Source organism: Triturus cristatus, chromosome 1_2 (assembly GCF_964204655.1).
Source record: "Triturus cristatus chromosome 1_2, aTriCri1.1, whole genome shotgun sequence".
NCBI lineage: Eukaryota > Metazoa > Chordata > Amphibia > Caudata > Salamandridae > Triturus > Triturus cristatus.
In genome coordinates, this window is record NC_140580.1 from 210,557,649 (window position 1) to 210,577,635 (window position 19,987).

The 19,987-nt window shown below is 48.9% G+C and overlaps 1 protein-coding gene across 3 annotated transcripts in view; it reads right to left on the reverse strand.

Moving 5' to 3' along the window:
- COL13A1 (collagen type XIII alpha 1 chain) overlaps positions 1–19,987 on the reverse strand; it is a 583,842-nt gene that overhangs the window by 194,064 nt on the left and 369,791 nt on the right. For 2 of the 3 annotated variants that reach the window (XM_085603475.1, XM_085603476.1), the window contains one exon: positions 249–293. The exons of the other annotated variant lie outside the window; for it this stretch is intronic. In XM_085603475.1, coding sequence (XP_085459601.1) covers positions 249–293 — 45 coding nt within the window. The remainder of the gene's footprint in view (positions 1–248; positions 294–19,987) is intronic. 3 annotated transcript variants of the gene reach the window in all.

The window sequence follows — 19,987 nt, forward strand, 5'->3', positions numbered from 1 at the left end:
AGGGTTGCCATGCCGTGCGAGAGAACAGAGCAGGCAGCATGAGAAGACCCTTTTTTTAGTCAAAAACATAACGAAACATGACAGATTTTAGCGGGATAGCAGTATTAAAATAATAAAGGAGATTGAGCTAGTCAAAAAGAGCATTCCATTCAGATGTGAACTGCTGGGTTTGTCGGCTTTCACACACAGTTGAGAGGTATGTGGGGGGGGGGGGTTTAACACATATTGCTCCATTCCTTGCAAGGTACCTTCACTCCATGTTTTCCTGGAATCCCTGGCATGCCCCTCTCGCCCTGTAGTCAGAGAGTAGAAATATAATCGAGTAATAGGACAGAATGTGACAGGTTAGACAAGAAGGTAGAAGTAGAATACAAGTAGTGAAATACATCACAACACAAAACATCCAGTGTGTGCTTAATGATTTTTAGAAGCCTTTGTTCTATCAACCCTCTTCCTGCACCCTTGTTCCAAGTCTTGTTGTTTATTCTGACTTTGGTCCAACTTTGCTCTGGGCAGGATCAAAGTTTATTCCTCTGCCATTTTGCCATTTTTGCGGTTGTGACTAGGTTCCTGAAAGGTTTACAGCATATGGTTGCCCCCAGAAAAGTCATGATGCCCCAGTAGGATCCTTATTTGGTCCTTAAATTTCTCATGTGCGCACCCTTCCAGTTGCTACACAACTGCCCACTCCCTTTGCTAACCATTAAGACGGCTTTCTTAGTGGCCCTAGCATCGGCCAGGAGGCTCAGCGAACTGCAGGTACAATCAACACTTTGTGTGATATGCCGTGCCCAAGAAAGGGAAGGTCATGCAGAAACGGGCCATCTCAAGATAGATAGTGCTCCATATTAAAGTCTCCCACACATTAGCCAAGAAGCAACCCCATGACAGGTTGGGGGCTCACTCCACCTGAGCGAAGGCTGCGACCACTGCATTAGCTCGCAGAGTCCCTGTCCTGGACATCCGTCAAGCAGCTATGTGGGCATCACTGCACATGTTTACTAAGTACTACTGCCTGGGCAGTCAGGCCCATCGTGATAGGCATTTTGCCTGTTTGGTTCTGCAGGGCCTTTTGGTCTAGAATGTGTTTCGCTGACCCATCTTGAGGGAGGTATTGCTTGAGCATCTAGTCTGAGGTATGGAATCTGAGGCTAGAGGTCTCTATCAGATGAACAAGTTACTAACCTTCAGTAATGCCATCCCACCTCAGAGAGGTTCACTATCTCCCCAGTCACAAACACAGCCAGATTAAACTCCTCACGCACACATACAAAGCCTTACACATCACTGGTCCACCGCATACACTTTCACTAGCCTGACAGACACCTACACTCAGCCTCACTCTCACTTGCACATATCCTGCCTGTAGGAGAGTAGGGTCTGCAATCCTATGATCACCCAGATTTTTTGCTTTTGCTTCATTGGTTTACGACTTTCTCCGGCTGTGGGCCTGCCAATCAGACCCACAGCCTAGCTGTTCTCTCTCGAAATTAAAACACATGTACATTAGGTGCATCCACTAATTGGAACTGGGCCGCCTTGTCAGTCCCTGTCTCAGCATACCACAGGTATCCAGGGCATCGGTGTACCCAGGGCCTACCAGGGGCTGAAGCATGTATTATGCCACCCCCGGAATGGCCGCCCAAATCTGACACAACTGGCTGCACGACAGCTGGGGCCACGTGGTGTAATCACCCGTTGCTGTAGGTGTAGTATTCCTACACCTAAACCCTAAAATGGACACATGGATTCCTATCAGTCACTCCTATAGCAGGCCTTAACAATCCTGAAGGCAGAGTGCAGGGAATCATGTGGGACGGTGCTCTGGCGCGAGCTGAGCCCGTCGACGGCTTGCGGAACCAAGTCCTAATAGCCGTTCCATGGTGACGCGGGCCAACTACTTTTAATGCATTATAATCCTTGCGGTTATTTGCTAACTTTGGCATCGCATCACCTATACATGTCGAGTAAGGTGTCATACGAATGGGAATACGAACCCCTCGCCAGTCCTGGTGACGGGGTTAGCATTCCCCCCTTTTAGAGGGACACGACATGGAAGTAACCTTGAACCCCGGTTAAAGTTGACTCAAGCCTCAGCATCACAAAATGGATGCTGCCACCAGACACAAGTCTGACCTCCTGCTGCTGGGAGACCTTCCAGCGAAGGGAGCTTGGACAAAGGGTTTCCTGTCGAGGGCGGTGTTAGCACCATCCCAGACAGGGTTTGTGTATCCCAGGTAGGCAGGGCTGAAAGGAAGGTGATTGCCAGTGGCACCCCGGTGCTCACTGTGCATAGCCCGGCTCAAACCAGTTTCGGGGGCACACCAGCCCCTGAGCTGGCGCGAAGCCGGACAAAGGATAGGGGTGTAACCACCCCCCTCCTGGCTCCACCCATAGGTAGAACCTAGTCACGGGCCAGCCCCTTTTTCTTAGAATAAAGGTAGGAGCGAGTCCCCTTCCCAAGTTGGATAATCAGATAATCGGATAACTCCGAATCACGAACTACTTTCCACGAAAGGAACTCTTGACTATTTCTGAAGACTCTCCCTTGTGGCTAAGGAGTAGCCACCCTGCACCAGCAGGCACCATCTAAGCGCTTGCGGTTTGCTGTAAGTCTCTCCTACGGATCAGGACTGCCCAGCTCGACGAGACCCGAGTTCCCTGCCATCTCTGACCTTTTACCTCCCTCATCAGCTCAGCTGAGAGTCGTAGGTGTGACGAGACCTGCGGGACCGGCTATCTTCAGAACCTGCACGACGCTTATCTAGCACGCCCACCGAGGGACCCTCGAGTGAGTGCACCTAGGGTTTGAGAAGCCCTAACCCTGAGCAGCTCCAGCATCGAAGTCTGCCTCCCCAGCATCCCCGAGATCTGCGTGGGGGCCCTTCCGCTCCTTGTTGTTCACCGCGTTGTTCGACCACTTGCCGACCGGCTTGTGGCCCTCTTCACGACGCACCACGATTGTTTCATCACTAGTCTGGTTGCTCCAGACTGGCTCTTGCTCCCCTTCAACAGAGGAGTACCACGGACCCTCCTGGTCCACTCCCGACGCCATCTTGACTCCCCCGCTTGGGTGGCCACTGTCAAGATCCGCGGCCCCTCCCTGGGCCCAGCATCATCGACAGCAGACACCTTCGTGGGACAGCTCGCCCTCCATCCTGGTCGCCGCCGCGCCTCCTGGTCCGAGGAACAGCCGAGTCCGACGTCACCCACTCACCTGGTCGAGGTGACTTCAGCCGGTACCCTCCTGGTACCCACACGATCGCTGGCTAGCGGTTGAGAACTGAGTCCCCTCTGCTTTCAGGTTTTCCTTCACCACCGATCCAGGCTTGGATCGCTCTGAACATCGTCACTGGTCGCCTGCCAGCAACTTCTTCTTTCAGGCTCCTGAGACTACACGAGGACTCCCGACATCTTGCCGAACTTCACGCAGCCGCAGCCTCCGGGCTAGGTAACTCGAGCATCTCGGTGCTCCATCGCAGGTTCGCTCTACAAGTGTCCAGTTCCTTTGTCGTTTAGTCCCACTGATCGGATCACTCCGGAATCAGTATCTCCAGACTCTAACCATTCGCATTTCACTGTTAGTGTAGATGGTTTCTCGTGCCCCTCGGGCATTTGTGTAAATTGTGCAACTGAAGTATTTTCCTAAGAGTTTTGTAGTGTGCTTAGCTCCCTGACTCATAAAGAGCCAGGGTAGTATTGTTATAAATAAATATCCTTTTATTTTCATAACAACTTGTGTGGTGTCCTTTCACTTGGTGTTCCAGGGGTATATGTGATGGTAAACAGCTGGCTTAACACGCCCTCTAGAGTTTAGCCTAAAGACTGCTCGTATCCACGCTACTAGGATAGCTGGTCTAAAAGGTTGACTTACAACCAATCATCAATAAGGGTCGTTTGGAATGATACACAGTGATCACTAGAATAGTGAGCACTACATATCAGGCCAACTTCTCACATTGGTGAGCAGCGGTTGGGATTTGAGCTTGCTGTTGTTTACCACACACGTATCCTAAGAATATCGCAGTGAAAGATCACATAAGTACCCAGGTACATATAACTTAACTTAGAATACTCCGAGTTCTACTGAACCGGCTGTTGTAGTGTAACAGGGCTTAGCACACCCTGACTACAACTCTTAGCAAGGGATCAGTAGGTAAACCCATAGTGTAGGTAGGTGCAACACTTACACCTCACTAGAAAAGCATGTCGGTCCACGGAGAGTCTGCAGGGACTCCCTTAGTGGTCAGTGACCCTCCACAGGTCGTGTCACGATATGCAACTCTTAGCTTCAAGGAGATGCGACAACTGTGTGCCTCCAGGAAGCTAAACCAGGGTTCTAACCCTACCATCGCAATACTGATAGGTCTCTTAGAGGCGTACGATGCTAGGAGGTCCTCTAACCCAGGTCCCCCCAGTGCAGATGGGAACATGCCTCCCTTAGAGGGAACCCTCGGTGACCCAGACCTCGACCTCCACACAGAGGAGGAGGACGAGGACGAGTTATCGGGAGACGAGGCAGACAAAGGTCCAGTGGTAGTCGGCAGGCTTACAAGGACCAACTTAAGCAGGCATGAGAATGGAACTGGGGGAGCCACGGGCCCACGCTCAAGCAGGCTTAACCTTGGGAACGGACAAGCTAGGTCTCTCTCCAGAGGCTCTGGCAGATCGGTTCATACACATGTCTCTCAGGCACCTTCTCAGAGAGGAATGACTTCCCCTCAGAGGAGGGAGCATGAAGCGAAGATGCGGGAGGTCAATCTGAGGATCGAGCGGGAAGAACTTGCCCTCGCCAAAGAAAGACTTGCCTTAGCCCGAGAGCAGAAATTAAGTGGGTTAGATCCCACTGGTGGCAGCATTCTCAATAGAGAGAAAGACAGGGGTATAGACACTAGACACCTGAGTAAAATAGTGCCCCCCTTTAAACAAGGGGACGACATCCACAAGTGGATAACTGCCTTGGAGAGGGCCTGCACTGTCCAGTGCGTCCCCCCAAGTCAGTGGGCAGCTATACTGTGGCTTTCCTTTGAAGGTAAAGGAAGGGACAAGCTCCTCACTACAAGAGCTGAGGATGCTAACAACTACCAAGTCCTGAAGAACACACTGATTGATGGGTTCGGCTTAACCACGGAACAGTACCGGGTGCTGTTCCGGGACACCCAGAAAATTCAGTCTCAGGATTGGGCTGACTTTGTCGATTGTGCCACTAAGGCTTTGGAAGGCTGGTTGCTGGGTAGCAAGGTTACTGATTACACAGGATTGTACAATCTTATCATGCGAGAACAGATTTTAAACAACTGTCAGAACCAATTGTTGCATCAGCACCTTGTCGACTCGGATCTGACCTCTCCCCAAGAATTGGGAAAGAAGGCAGACAGATGGGTCAGAACAAGGGTCAAGCAGAACCAGAATCAGAACCAGGGTGGTCAGAAGAAAGCAGACCAAAAGGGTAACAAGAACGAACAAAATGACCAGAAGTCTTCGACAGGTCCCCAACAAACCAAAGAGGGTGGGGGTCAGGCTTCACAGAAGAAGAAGACTCAAGAAGGCCAGTCAAAAAGGTGGTGCCAATACTGTAAAAGTAAGACTCACTGGTTTAGTGAGTGCACCAAGAAAGGAGGGCAAACTCCTACCACTGCAGCCCCTAAGGCACCTGCGCCCCCTAGTACAGTCAGCAGTGGTAGTGCGCCTCCCAAGGCATTAGTTGGGTTAACCTTGGGAACCGAGGGGAGTGACGACTTAGTCGGCACGCTCACTCAGGCCGTCCTTGTCTGTACAGGGGATATGGATATGTCCCCTGATGCCAGTCCCAATACTTTGGGCAAATACAGGCAGACACCTTTGATAAATGGAAAAGTGGCTCAGGCCTACAGGGACACGTGTGCCAGTGTCACCATGGTGACGCCTAACTTCGTGGACCCTGGACAGATCATGCTAGGTACCAGTTACCTAGTGACCAATGCCAGCAACGTCACTACCACTCACAGTATGGCAGTTGTTGATTTCTCCTGGGGAGGGGTAAGTGGCCCGAAAAAGGTTGTGGTTAGTTCAGACCTCCCCGTAGAATGTCTGTTGGGCAATGATTTGGAAACGTCACAATGGTCAGAAGTGGAGCAGAGGACTCACATGGAAATGTTAGGTTTGCCAGCACATGTCCTTGCTGTGACCAGGTCACAGGCCAAGAGATGCCCCACTGAACAGGTGCTGGATCCTGGAAGAACGGACCAGACACCTTCCAAGAAAAGGAGCAGTAAGGGTAAGGCTTCGCCTTCCCCCTTGCCCCAGGTCGTGGATCAAGTCTCCGAGGAGGCTGACCTTAAAGAACTGAGGGAAACTGAGCCGCAAGAGCTTGAACCTGGTCAGGTTGAGTTTCTGGGCTCAGGGGGACCCTCCAGGGAAGACCTGGGGAAGGCACAGTTAGACTGCCCCTCACTTGAACCCCTCAGACAGCAGGCCGCTGCTGAGGCTGCAGGGAACGCCACAGGTACCCACAAAGTGTACTGGGACGATGGACTCCTGTACTCTGAGGCAAGAGACCCCAAACCTGGTGCGACCAGGAGGCTGGTCATCCCCTTGTCTCTGAGAGGTTTCCTTCTCACCTTGGCCCACGAGATTCCCCTTGCAGGTCACTTAGGCCAGAATAAGACTTGGGACAGAATTGTTCCACACTTTCACTGGCCCCACATGTCCGAAGATACGAAGGAGTTTTGCCGCTCCTGTGTCACTTGCCAAGCCAGTGGTAAGTCAGGTGGCACGACAAAGGCCCCCCTCATACCACTACCCGTGGTGGGGGTACCCTTTGAACGGGTGGGGATCGACATTGTCGGACCAATGGAACCCCAGACAGCATCAGGGCACAAGTTTATACTGGTGGTGGTGGACCACGCCACCAGGTATCCTGAAGCTATTCCCCTTAGGACCACTACAGCACCTGTGGTGGCACGGGCCCTACTTGGAGTGTTCTCCAGAGTGGGCTTCCCTAAGGAGGTCGTCTCAGACAGAGGTGCAAACTTCATGTCGGGATATCTGACTGCTATGTGGAAGGAATGTGGTGTCAACTACAAGTTCACCACACCCTATCACCCACAATGCAATGGGCTGGTTGAGCGATTCAACCGGACCCTAAAAGGGATGATTCACGGACTACCTGAAAAGCTTCGGCGGAGATGGGATGTCCTGATACCCTGCCTCTTGTTCGCCTACAGAGAGGTCCCGCAGAAGGGGGTTGGCTACAGCCCTTTTGAGCTTCTGTTCGGACATCCTGTAAGGGGACCCCTTTGTTTGGTAAAGGAAGGATGGGAGAGCTCTCAGAAAGCCGGTATCAAACATTGTGGACTATGTGCTCGGTCTCCGCTCGCGGATGGCGGAGTACATGGAGAAGGCGTCTAAAAACCTTGAGGCGAGCCAAGAATTACAGAAAGCTTGGCACGACCAAAAGGCTGTCCTAACTGTGTATCAGCCTGGACAGAAGGTGTGGGTGCTGGAGCCAGTGGCCCCAGCAGCACTCAAAGACAAATGGTCTGGGCCCCACACGATCATTGAGCAAAAGGGAGAGGTCACCTACTTGGTAGACCTGGGAACTCCCCGGAGCCCCCACAGGGTGCTCCATGTAAACAGGCTCAAGGCATATGTCGACAGGGAGGGCATGGGCTTGCTCATGGCCACAGATGAGGGACAGGAGGAGGAGAGTGACCCTCTCCCAGACCTGCTCTCTCAGAACCCTGACGATGGATCAGTAGATGGTGTTGTCTTTTGTGGCAGCCTCTCTGGACATCAACAAGAGGATTGTAAACAGGTTCTTCAATCCTTTCGACATATGTTCTCTCTGACACCCAGTCAGACCAAGTGGTGTACCCACGAGGTCGACACTGGGGACAGTCTGCCCGTAAAGAGTAAAATCTATCGGCAACCTGATCATGTCAGAGACTGCATCAAGACAGAGGTGCAGAAAATGTTGGAGCTGGGAGTCATTGAACCCTCGGACAGCCCCTGGGCTAGCCCCGTAGTGCTCGTGCCGAAACCTCACACCCAGGGCGGTAAGAAGGAGATGAGGTTTTGCGTGGACTACAGAGGTCTCAATGCGGTCACTAAGACCGACGCCCACCCGATACCAAGAGCAGACGAACTTATCGACCGGTTGGCCTCGGCCAACTACTTAAGTACGTTTGACCTGACAGCTGGGTATTGGCAAATCAGGTTAGCTGAGGAGGCCAAGCCCAAAACAGCATTTTCTACCCCGGGTGGGCATTATCAGTTCGTGGTAATGCCCTTTGGTTTGAAAAATGCACCGGCCACCTTCCAAAGGCTGGTGAATCGAGTTCTCACTGGGTTGGACGACTTCTGTGCGGCGTATCTGGACGATATCGCTGTCTTTAGCTCCACCTGGGAGGATCACCTGGTCCACCTGAGGAAAGTGTTAGAGACCCTGCAGAAGGCAGGCCTCACTATCAAGGCCACCAAGTGCCAGATAGGGCAGACACAGGTTGTATACCTGGGCCACCTTGTAGGTGGAGGCCAGGTTCAACCATTGGAGAGCAAAATACAGGCCATCCAGGACTGGGCTCCTCCAACCACCCAGACTCAGGTTCGAGCTTTCTTGGGCCTGACTGGTTATTACCGGAAATTTGTCAGAAATTATGGATCCATTGTGACCCCGCTAAACGACCTGACAAGTAAAAAGATGCCAAAAAAAGTTCAGTGGACAGCAAGCTGTCAGAAGGCATTCGATGACCTAAAGCAGGCCATGTGCACAGCACCTATCCTAAAGAGTCCAGACTACTCCAAACCATTCATTGTCCAAACAGACGCTTCGGAGCTGGGTGTGGGAGCTGTTCTATCGCAACTGAATTTTGATGGTCATGACCAGCCCATAGCTTTTATTAGCAGGAGGCTGACCCCCAGAGAGAAGAATTGGTCAGCTATTGAGAGGGAGGCCTTTGCTGTGGTTTGGGCCCTGAAGAAGTTGAGGCCATACTTGTTTGGCACTCACTTCAAGATTCAGACCGACCATAAGCCCCTCTTGTGGCTAAATCAAATGAAGGGTGAAAACCCCAAACTACTTAGGTGGTCCATTTCCCTACAGGGGATGGACTTCACAGTGGAGCATAGACCTGGCACTGATCATGGCAATGCAGATGGGCTCTCCAGGTATTTCCACTTAGAGCAAGAAGACTCACCTGGTCAAGGTTAGCTTATTGTCCCAAAGTTTGGGGGGGGGTCATGTAGGAGAGTAGGGTCTGCAATCCTATGATCACCCAGATTTTTTGCTTTTGCTTCATTGGTTTACGACTTTCTCCGGCTGTGGGCCTGCCAATCAGACCCACAGCCTAGCTGTTCTCTCTCGAAATTAAAACACATGTACATTAGGTGCATCCACTAATTGGAACTGGGCCTCCTTGTCAGTCCCTGTCTCAGCATACCACAGGTATCCAGGGCATCGGTGTACCCAGGGCCTACCAGGGGCTGAAGCATGTATTATGCCACCCCCGGAATGGCCGCCCAAATCTGACACAACTGGCTGCACGACAGCTGGGGCCACGTGGTGTAATCACCCGTTGCTGTAGGTGTAGTATTCCTACACCTAAACCCTAAAATGGACACATGGATTCCTATCAGTCACTCCTATAGCAGGCCTTAACAATCCTGAAGGCAGAGTGCAGGGAATCATGTGGGACGGTGCTCTGGCGCGAGCTGAGCCCGTCGACGGCTTGCGGAACCAAGTCCTAATAGCCGTTCCATGGTGACGCGGGCCAACTACTTTTAATGCATTATAATCCTTGCGGTTATTTGCTAACTTTGGCATCGCATCACCTATACATGTCGAGTAAGGTGTCATACGAATGGGAATACGAACCCCTCGCCAGTCCTGGTGACGGGGTTAGCATTCCCCCCTTTTAGAGGGACACGACATGGAAGTAACCTTGAACCCCGGTTAAAGTTGACTCAAGCCTCAGCATCACAAAATGGATGCTGCCACCAGACACAAGTCTGACCTCCTGCTGCTGGGAGACCTTCCAGCGAAGGGAGCTTGGACAAAGGGTTTCCTGTCGAGGGCGGTGTTAGCACCATCCCAGACAGGGTTTGTGTATCCCAGGTAGGCAGGGCTGAAAGGAAGGTGATTGCCAGTGGCACCCCGGTGCTCACTGTGCATAGCCCGGCTCAAACCAGTTTCGGGGGCACACCAGCCCCTGAGCTGGCGCGAAGCCGGACAAAGGATAGGGGTGTAACCACCCCCCTCCTGGCTCCACCCATAGGTAGAACCTAGTCACGGGCCAGCCCCTTTTTCTTAGAATAAAGGTAGGAGCGAGTCCCCTTCCCAAGTTGGATAATCAGATAATCGGATAACTCCGAATCACGAACTACTTTCCACGAAAGGAACTCTTGACTATTTCTGAAGACTCTCCCTTGTGGCTAAGGAGTAGCCACCCTGCACCAGCAGGCACCATCTAAGCGCTTGCGGTTTGCTGTAAGTCTCTCCTACGGATCAGGACTGCCCAGCTCGACGAGACCCGAGTTCCCTGCCATCTCTGACCTTTTACCTCCCTCATCAGCTCAGCTGAGAGTCGTAGGTGTGACGAGACCTGCGGGACCGGCTATCTTCAGAACCTGCACGACGCTTATCTAGCACGCCCACCGAGGGACCCTCGAGTGAGTGCACCTAGGGTTTGAGAAGCCCTAACCCTGAGCAGCTCCAGCATCGAAGTCTGCCTCCCCAGCATCCCCGAGATCTGCGTGGGGGCCCTTCCGCTCCTTGTTGTTCACCGCGTTGTTCGACCACTTGCCGACCGGCTTGTGGCCCTCTTCACGACGCACCACGATTGTTTCATCACTAGTCTGGTTGCTCCAGACTGGCTCTTGCTCCCCTTCAACAGAGGAGTACCACGGACCCTCCTGGTCCACTCCCGACGCCATCTTGACTCCCCCGCTTGGGTGGCCACTGTCAAGATCCGCGGCCCCTCCCTGGGCCCAGCATCATCGACAGCAGACACCTTCGTGGGACAGCTCGCCCTCCATCCTGGTCGCCGCCGCGCCTCCTGGTCCGAGGAACAGCCGAGTCCGACGTCACCCACTCACCTGGTCGAGGTGACTTCAGCCGGTACCCTCCTGGTACCCACACGATCGCTGGCTAGCGGTTGAGAACTGAGTCCCCTCTGCTTTCAGGTTTTCCTTCACCACCGATCCAGGCTTGGATCGCTCTGAACATCGTCACTGGTCGCCTGCCAGCAACTTCTTCTTTCAGGCTCCTGAGACTACACGAGGACTCCCGACATCTTGCCGAACTTCACGCAGCCGCAGCCTCCGGGCTAGGTAACTCGAGCATCTCGGTGCTCCATCGCAGGTTCGCTCTACAAGTGTCCAGTTCCTTTGTCGTTTAGTCCCACTGATCGGATCACTCCAGAATCAGTATCTCCAGACTCTAACCATTCGCATTTCACTGTTAGTGTAGATGGTTTCTCGTGCCCCTCGGGCATTTGTGTAAATTGTGCAACTGAAGTATTTTCCTAAGAGTTTTGTAGTGTGCTTAGCTCCCTGACTCATAAAGAGCCAGGGTAGTATTGTTATAAATAAATATCCTTTTATTTTCATAACAACTTGTGTGGTGTCCTTTCACTTGGTGTTCAAGGGGTATATGTGATGGTAAACAGCTGGCTTAACACGCCCTCTAGAGTTTAGCCTAAAGACTGCTCGTATCCACGCTACTAGGATAGCTGGTCTAAAAGGTTGACTTACAACCAATCATCAATAAGGGTCGTTTGGAATGATACACAGTGATCACTAGAATAGTGAGCACTACATATCAGGCCAACTTCTCACACTGCCTCGTTCACAAGAGCAGTACAGGAGGTTGTTAGTTCTCATACATCACACCAAACCATGGAACGGCCTCCCACAACACATCAGAGCCTCCTCCTCACTTCTAGAGTTCCATAAGAAGCTGAAGACATAACTTGTCAAATTATTCTGAGAGGACCCTCAACTGTGCACCTGCTGAGGTGCCTGGATATCCTCACGGGTGATTAGTGCGTTATACAAATAGACATAATATAACAGAACAATCTGATAAGAAATGGAGATTGCTGTGTCCTTTTTGTGTTAAAGAATCAGATTTGCAATACAGTTTTGTTTAGACTGATATAGGCTTTCGATTTTTTGAAAAGGTTATTTTACAATCCATTATAACCTCTTATGAAGCAGTGTTAGCCTTCATTAAGCCTAAACAAAGGAGGAGGATATCAGTTATTGTGTGATTAGTCTGAGATATATGGAAGGTGATGGTAACTAATGAGTTGCAATTGGTGTGTTACTGTTATTACAAAAGGAATGGGATATATTTAGAGAAAAGTATTGGTCTAAAGTGCAAAGATGTGGTAACAGAACAATAAAAACAATGAGTGCATCAGGCACTATTAAGTGTGAAGCGCATAAGTACCCTTTTCAATGCACTTTCAAATATACATTGATAGGAACTGAGGTTTCTGGTTGGCAGAGGTATGCACCCTGTCCAAGCAGGAACCACAATCTTAGTCAGGGTATGTCAGATACACACCATAAATTAACCTTTCACCCTCTGGTAGCTTGGCACAGAGCATGCAGGTTTAACTTAAGAGGCAATGTGTAAAGTATTTGTGCAGCAATTCAAACAGTACACCAGTGAAAACACTATACAAACTGATACCACACCTTGTTAGAAAAATAGAGCTTAATTTATTGGTCAAAACAGGAACAAAACAACAAACATCCAATAAGTATAACTGAAATGTAGGGCTTAAAATCACAAAGCACCGACCGGGGCTATTTGGTCATGCTAGACAGAGTCAAATCCAAATGTTATGGCTGACTGTGATAGAGCGCCGGTCGGACACTGGGACCAGCATTGGCCCACAGAAACAGTACTTTGGTTCGCAGTTGCGTCGAGGACAAAATGGGAGGAGCAGAGGAGGCGATGCATTGTCGTCAATCCCTTCATATGTAGGCGATGCATTGGTTCTGATCCAAGCAAGTCGGCGATGCATCATTGTCAAACACCAAGATGTAGGCGATGCATCATTGTCGAGCCCCGCAAGTCAAGGATGTGTTGAGAACTGGAGCCGATGCACCGCGCAGTCGGTGATGCGACGCCTTTGGTCCTTGCGGCAGCTACAATGCGTCTATGTCAAGGCAGATACGCTGGTTCTGAGCTGGGCAATGATAGCGTTGCTTGGATTTTGAAAGTTTCAGTACTTTTTACCCACATCTTTACCCACAGGCTGGATTTGCACCCCTTGGCAAGGTAAGACTCTCAGATGACAGAGTCAAGGTGCTGTGGATGAGTGGATAGGTCTTTGATGTCCCTGAGACTTACAACAGGAGGCAAGCCCTCAAGTCCTTGGAGACACTTTTTTTCTGGGCTGTAGAGATGCAGGTCCAGTCCTTCTCGCACCCAGGCAAAAAGGACAGCAGGCAGCAGGTCAGCACAGCAGAGCAGGAGTCCAGCACAGTCCAGCACAGTGACAGTCCTTTCAGCAGCACAGCAGTCCTTCTTCCTGGCAGAGTATCCACAGGTTCAGAAATGTACTGAGTATCAGAGATCCAGTACTTATATCCAGTTGTGCCTTTGAAGTGGGGGAGATTACAAAGAGATGCCTTTGAAGTGCACAGAGTTCCAGCCCTTCCTGCCCTAGCTCCAGACTCACTACAGGGTGGTTAAGTAGTCATTTGTGTGTGGACAGGCCAAAGTCTCTTCAGGTGTAAGTGAGGCAGTGCTCAGCTCCGCCCTCCCCCCATCAAGCCAGTTAATGGTCTATTAAGGCCAAGCAAGTCGAAACTGAGCTCATAATGTGTGTGGCTGTCTAGAGGGAATGCACAAGGCCCAGCGGTCACCGACCCCAAATGTGTATTCAGAGACAGACAGAAGGCGCCAAGCGGCTAATGTAAGAACATGCCAACTTTCTAAAAGTGGCATTTTCAAAATTACATTTTAGAATCTGACTTCACCATAAGTTGTGATTTGAAAATATGATTCCAGAGACACTAAACTTGGGGGTCTAGTCTCTTCCCAATTGGAAATTACGCTTATAAGAAGTGATGTAATAAGGTAATTCCAATGTTAACCTATGGAGGGGGATAAGCCTTGCAGTGGGGAAAAGCAATTGTAAGAGTCTTTTACTACTAGGACATTTAGAACTTAAAAGCATGTGCCCACCATACCCTACCCTTGGGCTGTGCAGGGCCTAACTGAGGGGTGACTTATATGTATGAAAAATGAAGGTTTGGGCCTGTCAAGATGGTTAATTTGCCAGGTCAACATGGCAGCTTACAACTGCACACACAGAGTCTGCAATGGCAGGCCTGAGACATGTTTAAAAGGGCTACTGAAGTGGGTGGCATAATCAGTCCTGCAGGTCCACTAGTATCATTTAATTTACACGCCCTGGGCACATATAGTGCACTTTGCTAGGCACTAATAAGTAAATTAAATATGCCAACTGTGGACAGGTCAAATAAACATGTTTAGAAAGAAAGCACACACACTTTAACACTGGTTGGCAGTGGTAAAATTCCCAGAGTTCAAAAACCAACAAGACCAAAATCAGCAAAAAGGGGAGGAGGAAGGCGAAAAGTTTTGGGGTAACACTGCAGAAAGGGTCACTTCCAACATAAGTCATAGATCAATTTAAGGCATGTTTTGGCAGAAGATAAGAAATCAAGAATATCAGCCTCTATAATGATATGACTTGTTATATATTATAAATCTACATCAGGCAAAGGCACGAGATGTCACGATTCAAGTAGAGAAGCTCTTATAGAACCAAGTTCTTCTTAAACCACACATGTTATAGTCGAGAAGGAAAATTCAGCAGCTCAGTATGCTTATACATACAAAATTAATTGACTGAATCTAGTTGAAGATTTTGTCATACATTTTCATACAAGATGTAAAGTATTTATAGAAGCCCAAGCCAAGTAACATGCTGTGTTTCAATCCAGATAACCACCCTTCCTCAAAGGAATATGGTAACATAACATACATGACATAACGTGACATAACATAACATAGCATAGCATAAGATAACCTAACATAAGATCAATGAACCCTAAAAATAGACCCTAAAATCTAAGAGACAAACAGGCATGCGTATGTCCCTTGATACCTTCCATGTAATCAGAGCATGGGCGATATGTGAGCCCAGGCTCTAGTCAGGGCAAGAAGATAGAGGTTCCACTACAAGAGCCTACCAGGCAAGGTGGTGGAGGCCGTACACTCTAGTTCCCTAACTGAGGCCACCTTAAGCTTCACCAGTGCCAGACACGGGCATGAGCATCCCGACAAACACATCGCATTGATCTCTGGCCAGACATTAGAACACCTAGACAAATGAAGGTGAGTATACACTTAACTCCAACTCAAACACCCACCATCTCCCTCTTCCGCGACCCATAGTTAAATGTATCTATAAAGTTGAGGCAGATGGCTGTCGATCAAACACACAAACTGTAATGGAGGAATGCTTGCAAGTAGTCTCACCACTGAGAATTGCTTATCATGTTTTGCCTCCTTGCCATCTTAGATTACAAGCCAATACTATATTCAGATGTGGGTCCTGTGCTCACTGTTCCACTGAAGCCAAGCTGCACCTGACTGAAGAAGCCCAACTAGGCCAAAACCAGTCTTGGGTTGCTCATTTTTTTCACCAGTGGCGGCTGGTGACATTTGAAAATAGTGGGGTTTGAACTGACCACTCTATTGTCCTCTGTACTGGATGAAAATGTCTACAGTCAATAGCAGCCACCCCTAATCCTGCATACTAGCCATGCGAGGCCAAGCTCCCACTTAAATCTTTCTCACTAGATACTAGTATCAGACAAAGCAACTCATGAAAGCAGCTTGCATGAGTCCTCATATGTACCCACTTCCTAATACATGTCTGATATCACGAATAACGATGTACAAGGCAATGTGGAACAAATCCAAGAACGGTTGGTTAAACAGAAGCAAGAAACTATATGCAGCACCAAACAAGCCCTCTGTCATCGCAGTCAACTCCTAGCCCTACCACGGCCCGCTGGCGTGCAGAGACAGTCTGATGTGGATGCCGGGACTCAGTAAGTTCTACTGAGGCACAGAATGCACACCAGCCAACCCATAAGCAGTGGCACCAAATGTTGAATTTGCAATGGAAAATAAACAAATAGAAGGCGCACAGTGAAGACACCTCACAGACAAATTTGTAGTACAAATGCTCCGTAAAACGAAGCCAAGTTGAAATCCCTTTTATTAAGTTCAATAGTGGAAATAAGCTCAAACACACCTTCCCCAACATTCCCCAACATGCAGAGAGGTTGTCATAATGGTCCAGTGACGACTATATTTTACTATTCGGAGAAAAACCGAATGGAACGAACCCGGCCAGATTTTTCTTTCCAGGCTGAAAGTTCCAACCCTAATTAGCGCATTATAAAATTAATAATAACATCCCTATACATTTGCGCTCTTTTTTCTTTTGGAACATTTCCAGGCTCTCTGGTGATCTATATAGAAAAGAAAATTGCGTGTCCTGATAAAGCTCAGTCCACGACACAGCATAGGGGTTTTAAGAGTGAATCTGCAGGGAGCCCCCACTAATCATTGTTTCTATGCAGCGCGTAATGCTTCTCTTCCACCATTTCCGAGCGCTGGGAATAACAGATGTTACTATAAGTACATTACTGTGTATGTCATTAGTTCTTCCGCTGTTGCTGCGTCTTTTGAAGTCTGGACAATGGCTACGAAGTAAACACACCCTATGCATTGCCTCCCTACTCCATCTCCCAGAGGTGGTTTTCCGAGCCAGCGTGCACCTCCCCTCAGTTCTTCGGCGCAGTGAACATTTAACTAAAACGCTACCCGGAGTTGTGAGTCCAGAACACGCACCCTCGGCCCGCCGCCTTCTCCGACTTAATGGCGCACAGTGTATCTTGATGGATCTCAAACCGATACTTTTGAAAGAGTTGGGTGCAATAGTCAGCAATATTACCAACCTCCTCTCAGGAATACAATCGAATATAAGGAGCGACGAGGGGATGAAATATAACAAAATGCTTTCCAATAACGTTATTAGTCAGTGGCACATATAGACTTTAGGAGAGAGAGCGCGCGAGAGAGTGAGACTTTGTGCTGACCCCGCAAGGATGGAAAGCTGTGCCGTGTACATGCTTAGTTTATGAGGTGCGCTCACCGATGTGGTAGCCAAGTAGGCAGTCGCATCCGGTATGATGGGTGGGGGGGGTGGAAATGGGGTTGTCGTGGGCGGGATGGGGGAGGCGGGAGGGGTTAGTAAGTTTAATTAAAAAAAATAATGATAAAACTTACCGTCCTGCTTTTAGATGGGTACCGAGACTCCCGACTCCCGCCGTCCTGCATTTTTAATTCCTGCAGCCCTCGTCATCAGGAAGGCAGCCTCCCTCCCTCCCCTCCACCAATCGCAACGCTGTGAGGCGCAGCAGAGCGCGCCCCACTTGGGTCATTTTCTCTGTGTATGCTGCTGCATGCAGCATACACAGAGAAAAAGGGAGAGTGGGCGGTCCTGCTCGAGGGCAGGGGGGAGTGGCTTGCGCACTGTTGTGCATACTGACTGTTTGGCCGGCCCCAGGGCCGACCAAACAGTCAATATGCACAACAGTGCGCAAGCCACTCCCCCAGCCCTCGAGCAGGAACGCCCACCCTCAACCAGGCACTTCTGCTTTCTCGCAGTGCGAGAAGGCAAGAAACATAAATGGTAGTTATTACCATTTATGTTTCTGCTTTCACGCACTGCAAGAAAGCAGTGGGGTGATGCCCCCACGCGCCAATGGGGGAGCCGCCACTGTGTTTCGCTTCAGAGAGGACGTGGCTAGGCAGTGCTGGCTAGACTGTTCCAATCAGAGCAGACAGGGCTGATTTGAATAAGACAGGGTCTAATCTGAGGTGGCATAGTGGGCAAAAGAACAATGGATTGGAATGCTACCCATCAGATTGCCAGTGGTTAGACTATTTGCAAGCCTTCCTCCCATCACTTTTTGTGTATTTGGTGTCATGCCTCAAGTGCCCATGGGTATGCCCAGACATGTGGGTTCCATGATCGCTGTGCCACTAGAACCAACCTGCATCCGACTGAAGAGATCCAACTAGGCAAAACCAGGTCCTGGGTTGCTTGTGTTCCTCTTCAGAGAGGACGTGGCTTGGCAAATCGCGCTTGACTTCCTGTTGGAGATGGAACAAGGCTGATGTGCATATGGCTGAGTCTAATCTGACGTAGGCATAGAGAGCAAAAGAACAATTGGTTGGAATGCTACCCCATGTGATTACCAGTGGTTAGGCTATTTGCAAGCCTACCTCTCATCTCTTTTTTGTGCGATTGTGGTCTTAGTGCAGAAAATACTATAAGGGCAGGAGGCATTTTCCATAGTCCCCTGTTATTCTCTTGGGCCTAGTACCCCTCTATTATGATGCCATCAATTTTAGTCCTCTTACAGGCCAGATTCTACTTCCAGACTTATAGACTCACAGCCCCCCACCAATACACTGCTTTCATTTTTCTTCCTCTTTCTCTCTCTTTTTTTAAACACCAGCATACCAACAGTATGAAAATGATGCCCAGATTATGAAAGTAACTCAGTGCTAAACCTACAGCTGCATATTCTATACAAATTTGAATAGCATAATGTGTATCTGAGGGTTTTCTTGTCCTGAACACATTTTTTGCCAAAAGCAGAGCAACCAATCAATTGATGTTTTCTTATTCTGTCGTTTTGTAATGCATTGGCCTAACCATTCTACTGTTATAGATGGGTATATCTGCGACCGTGCCGAGATCAATGCCCCTTCTTGTGTTTTTTGTCTCACATGGTATCCAAGGCTGACTTGTCACCTCCAGAAAGCACCACCCAACACCACACTAATATATGAAAGTGATTCTGCTTTTGGAGAACAACTATTTTTTGTGACTAGTCTCACTATCCAAACCGAAACCAACACAAACCACACATTCAGTTCATTAGTTCACAGGCTTGGCAAACAGAGGTCTGAGAAATCAGGTTTGTCCTTTCAATGAACACGTTGCAACCAAAAACATTACAGCTAACGATACAACACACCACTGTTCCATTCTTACCAAATGCCCCTACTGAACAGCACGTGCTACCCAAAACTCCCTCATAATCATGAATGATCAGACAATGTACTATGATGCTGTGACTATAGTTGTTGGCATTACAGAAAATCAAATAGCACATTGTGTATAAGTTGTTTATTACCTGACACGGCAATTTCTATACAGTGAATTGCTCCAAGGAGGATTTTAAGGAGTCTTCAATTTTACCTTTGCTAAAAAGTTGTTGCTGTTGGGTAGTGAAATTGTTCTATTCATTTAGTAAAGAAAAAGGGGAAGTGATGTTTCTGTTTTAAAAGTAAGGCTGGCGACATCATAGACAAATGAAGCTCCAGCCATAAATTGCTTACTTCTCAGGTCACAGTGCCTGCTGCCAGAGGCATGGGTGAAAGACAGGTTACTGGGGCATACTTATTGTGGCAGTTTAGACAAGGAACTGTTTTATTTTTCTTCTGATGTATTGCTTTTTAAAAAAAAGTGATTAGCAGAAAGGAGATATTTATGGCAACATGTTTATTTATTTTCACGCTATTGGTCATTGAAGGATAGAATTTCAGAATGTTTCTACACAATCTGAGTGACAGCATTTTAAACTACCTTACATTAAACAGATTCTGTTATCTTTTTGCTAAATTTAGTAACTGCTTTTTTGGTGTGCCGAATATGTACACAATCAACTTTTGTTTTTCATGTCGGCAATGTACATGAAAGAGCAAGACAACAGGATTTAAACAGTTTCTGGCAAAGGTGATGTTGTGACCATTTATTACAAGGTATAAAATGCCATCTGCCTTACATTAGAAGGATATTGCAGTTCTCCTCAGAGTCCCATGACCGTATGTAAGAACCTGACCTTTGGTCTCCTTGGACTATCCTTATAA